Source organism: Excalfactoria chinensis, chromosome 31 (assembly GCF_039878825.1).
Source record: "Excalfactoria chinensis isolate bCotChi1 chromosome 31, bCotChi1.hap2, whole genome shotgun sequence".
NCBI classification, from domain to species: domain Eukaryota; kingdom Metazoa; phylum Chordata; class Aves; order Galliformes; family Phasianidae; genus Excalfactoria; species Excalfactoria chinensis.
In genome coordinates this window covers 421,332-424,877 of record NC_092855.1, presented here as the reverse complement: position 1 = coordinate 424,877, position 3,546 = coordinate 421,332, and the positions used below count along the sequence as shown (strand labels likewise).

Sequence of the window (3,546 nt, the reverse complement as noted above, 5' to 3'; positions counted from 1 at the left end):
TCTTCCTGTTCTGTAGCTTAGCTCTTAGATACTACATTATACTTCCTCTTTCCACATCCCCCACCCCATCTCTTTGTGTTGTTAGGCTGCCAGATAGAGAAAATTCTCTTATTTCCAGAAAATAGAGGCTGTGGTACTGAAAGAATCATGCTGTTGCTTCTGTTGAACACTAAGAACTAACTGCTATTGCCTATGCTCCAGCTATCATTACCTTGTGCAGTTGTACCATTTGGTGTTGCTGTGCCTTTCCTTGTGGTGTGCAGCAGACTGGAGGATCCTCCTTATTACACTTTAGAGTAGTGATGAGTGAGGAACATGTGCTCTTACATCAGCAAACAGAGCCATAGAGCTCCTGCTCCCTTTGGGGCTGGACTAGTTGCTTGTTACGTTCTCTGAAATAAAGCAAGGCTTTATGATAGGATTTTAAATCTTTATTCATAAAAACAAGGAGTTGAGGATGTTGTAGCATTGTTTCCATATTTGCTAGGGTTACGGTTGAGGAATGTTCACAGTGGGGGTGAGATGAGGCTGCTGGGATTAGGGGCGAGGTTGAACAAGCAATGCATCATGGCAGGCCACTGCAATGCCTCCTATGAGATTCAGGAACTCCTGGAAGTCCAGCTGCCCATCGCTGTTGAGATCAAGCCTCTTCATCATCCTGTCCACAACAGCAGGGTCCTTCTGATTCTGCAAGAGACCAAAGGATGGGATTGATGCTTATCTAGAGGGAAAGGCCACCCCCAGGTATGAACCTGTAGCTGTTGAATTCAGCCCCAGTACAGCTTTGGCAAAAGGAGCAGCATCTATTTGGGGCAGTGCTGGGTCAGATTGTGTTCTGCTCATGGATATCAGGGCTTTTCCCTGTGTTCTGTGGTACAGACGAAGGTGTTCACTGCCCTGGGAGTGTCTTGGCTTGGCTTACACTCACCTTTGTGAAGGAAGCCAGCTCGGTGTTCATGAAAGCCAGGAATTCCTTCTTGGAAAGCTTGAGGTTGTCTCCTTCACGCCCTGCGTACCTCTGGAAAACGGCCAGCAGCGACTCGATGCAGCGCTCGGTCTCGGTGGGGGAAAACTTGGACTGCAGAGCAGAAAGGAGCTCAGGCTGTGCCTACAGCTTGCTCTGCTATTGCAGAAGGGGTCGTATGTCTCCTAGAGGAAGGCTCCTGCCCTCTATTGCTTCCTATGTCCAACCTGCCCAGCTGCATTTTTCTTTGCTATTCATTTCTTTCTTGCTTAGCACAGCCCTGTGGTGAGGAGGGATGGGAGTGGTGCAGTGCAGGGAGTGGTTGTGGCTGTTCCAGGGCCGCAGCGGCTCCTGGGAACTTAGGGAGCATGGAAACATCCCTGGGGAACCATCAGTTGACATAGGGGTGAGAGCAAATGCCTCTTGCTGGAGTCTTGCTGCCTTCCTCTGTGCTCTCCAGCACTACTTGGCTGTGCCTGTATGTCTATCTTCCCCTTCTCCCCATCCCCCAACCCCTTCCCTGCACTGTCTGATCATAGCAGAAACTCTGAGTCACTGGAGAAAAATGTGAGCGGGGCTGGCACCCAACTGCAGCCAGAACTTGGGGAGCCGGATGAGGGTTAAGGCACAAAGTGATAGCAAGAAAGGGGGATGTGGGACCTTTCCTCCCCAACTTCAGCATCCTGGGGCTTTCCTGCCACATCCTGCACTGCCCAAGGCCCCATTCACTCCTATTTAGTGGCCCTGTACTACCCTACTTCCTCTGCCTTAGCTCTTGGTTCCTCTATATCCCCCACCCTGGACCAGAGCTGCAGCCCCCAGCACAGGGTCTAGGAAGGCGAACAGATGGAGCAAAGAGAAAGCTTGCTGCAACCCACAACCACGGGGACCCCCTTCTCTCCTCCTCCCTGTGCTCATACCCCTCCCTGAGACCTTCAGCTCAGCTTTTGGCACTCTTCGCAGTGCCACGACGCATCTCGCTTCGGTTCTGCTTCCAACCCCCCCCCCCCCCCCTCCTTATGCTCACTCACCATGGCTGGGGTTCGGGGCTCGTTGCGGTGCTCGCGGTGCGGTGCTCAGCTCTATGCAGCAGTTGCGGGCGGTGTGAGCCTCGCCCAGCAGCGCCCAGCCCTGGTTCAGCCCCCCGGGGCCACGTTGGGCAATAGGCGGCTGTAACGGCGGATCGGGACGTGCCTGCGGTTCCTACCTCGGCCCCGGGCCCCTCCCTTCTCTTCTGCGTTGTAGTTTATGCAGTTATCACACTTCCATTTTGTTTTCTCTATTTCTTTCCTCCCCCCCCCCCGCTTTTGCCTCTTTTCACACCATTATACCTCTCTTCGTGTCTTCTTCCCCAGTCTTAGAGCTGAGCTCCCAATGCTGCCTTGCTAATCCTTGCAGCATCCTTAGGCTTTGCTTTTGATTTGGGCACCCTTGAAGGCAGCTTCCCCCTTCTCACTGCCCAGAGTGCTCTGTTATGTGTCCCCCCCCCCGGGGTGCAATGGGGCTGCTTAGAGCCAGGGTGGGGGTCAAGTGGGTACAGGGGGAGCACCCAGAGCTGCTTGGGCATGTTGGGTGCACCCACGCCTGCTTGGGAATTCCTGCTGGAAACTGTGATTCAGAGCAGGGGAAAAGCAGGCAGGAAATGGGTGGGGTGGAGCCCTTCCCCACCTGATTTCCCTCATTTATTGCCCCACAGGTTGGAAATGAAAATAGAATTGCTTTTTCCTTTCCTTTTCCCCCTCCCCATCTCTAACCTCTTCCAAATTGGAATCAGTTCTCATAGCAAACAAAACAGACCTGAACAGGAAGGCCTCTGCTCTGCAGGCTTTGCACTTCCCCCTGTGCTTTTTGCAGTTCCCTCTGCGTCCTCAACGTGGAAATAAAAGCTTGGTTGGGGGCTGAGTGCTGTTTCTCCCCTTTGCAAGAGGAAATCCCAGCAGGGCTGTGTCTGACCAGGCGCTGTCTGCAATACGGGGTCGTGGGAGGTTTCTGTTCATGCTGCTGCTGCTGTGTTTGCTATGGAGGCGTTGGCAGTGTGTGCAGACAGCCCATCTGTGCCGCTGTATGTTTGTCACTGGGACACACAGAGGTCATGTGTGTAAAGGAGGGCGGTGGGGAGCTGGATGGGGCAGGGGCTGGTGAGAGGAAGTCTTAGGAGGGTTCCTGACTGTGTGTCCTGATGTGAGTGTGTAGGACCCCTCCAAAATCATGAGCGCATAGTAGGAGGATTTGGTGTGATTTTAGCAGCCCCTGCCTAGATTCAGTGCCTGAAACAAGGAGAGCTCTGAACCGAGACACCCTCCCACCAGGCTGAGCCCCTGTATAAATGACAGATGAGAACAGCAGCAGGCAGTGCAGTCATCAGCTATTTATTGTGATTTTTTTCATGCAATACATCAGTGTGAAGAAGAAACCCCAATGCACCTTCCACCACCATTTCCCTGCGGTACCCACACAGAGCTCTACCACTTCAAAGCCTCCCTGATGCTGGGGCTGGGATTCTGCTCAGCTGCTGGGAGAGCAGAAAGGTGTGACCAAAAACTTGGAGCCTACAGAGGTGTTTTCCCAGCCTTGAGGCATTT

At 53.1% G+C, this 3,546-nt stretch overlaps 1 protein-coding gene across 1 annotated transcript; it reads right to left on the bottom strand.

Annotated features, from left to right (window-relative positions):
• Window positions 1-416: 416 nt before the first annotated feature.
• On the bottom strand, window positions 417-2,135 carry S100A11 (S100 calcium binding protein A11). Its single transcript, XM_072358537.1, has 3 exons — window positions 1,996-2,135; window positions 929-1,078; window positions 417-687 (listed from the first exon to the last, which is right to left on the bottom strand). The coding sequence occupies exons 1-3, from the start codon at window positions 1,996-1,998 to the stop codon at window positions 538-540; spliced, it is 303 nt and encodes a 100-aa protein (XP_072214638.1). The 5' UTR covers window positions 1,999-2,135; the 3' UTR covers window positions 417-537.
• Between the last annotated feature and the right edge of the window lie 1,411 nt (window positions 2,136-3,546).

Coding starts and splice junctions, on each gene's coding strand:
- S100A11 (XM_072358537.1), bottom strand. Junction 688..928: donor AGCTGGCTTCCTTCACAAAG/GTGAGTGTAAGC, acceptor GGTCTCTTGCAG/AATCAGAAGGACCCTGCTGT.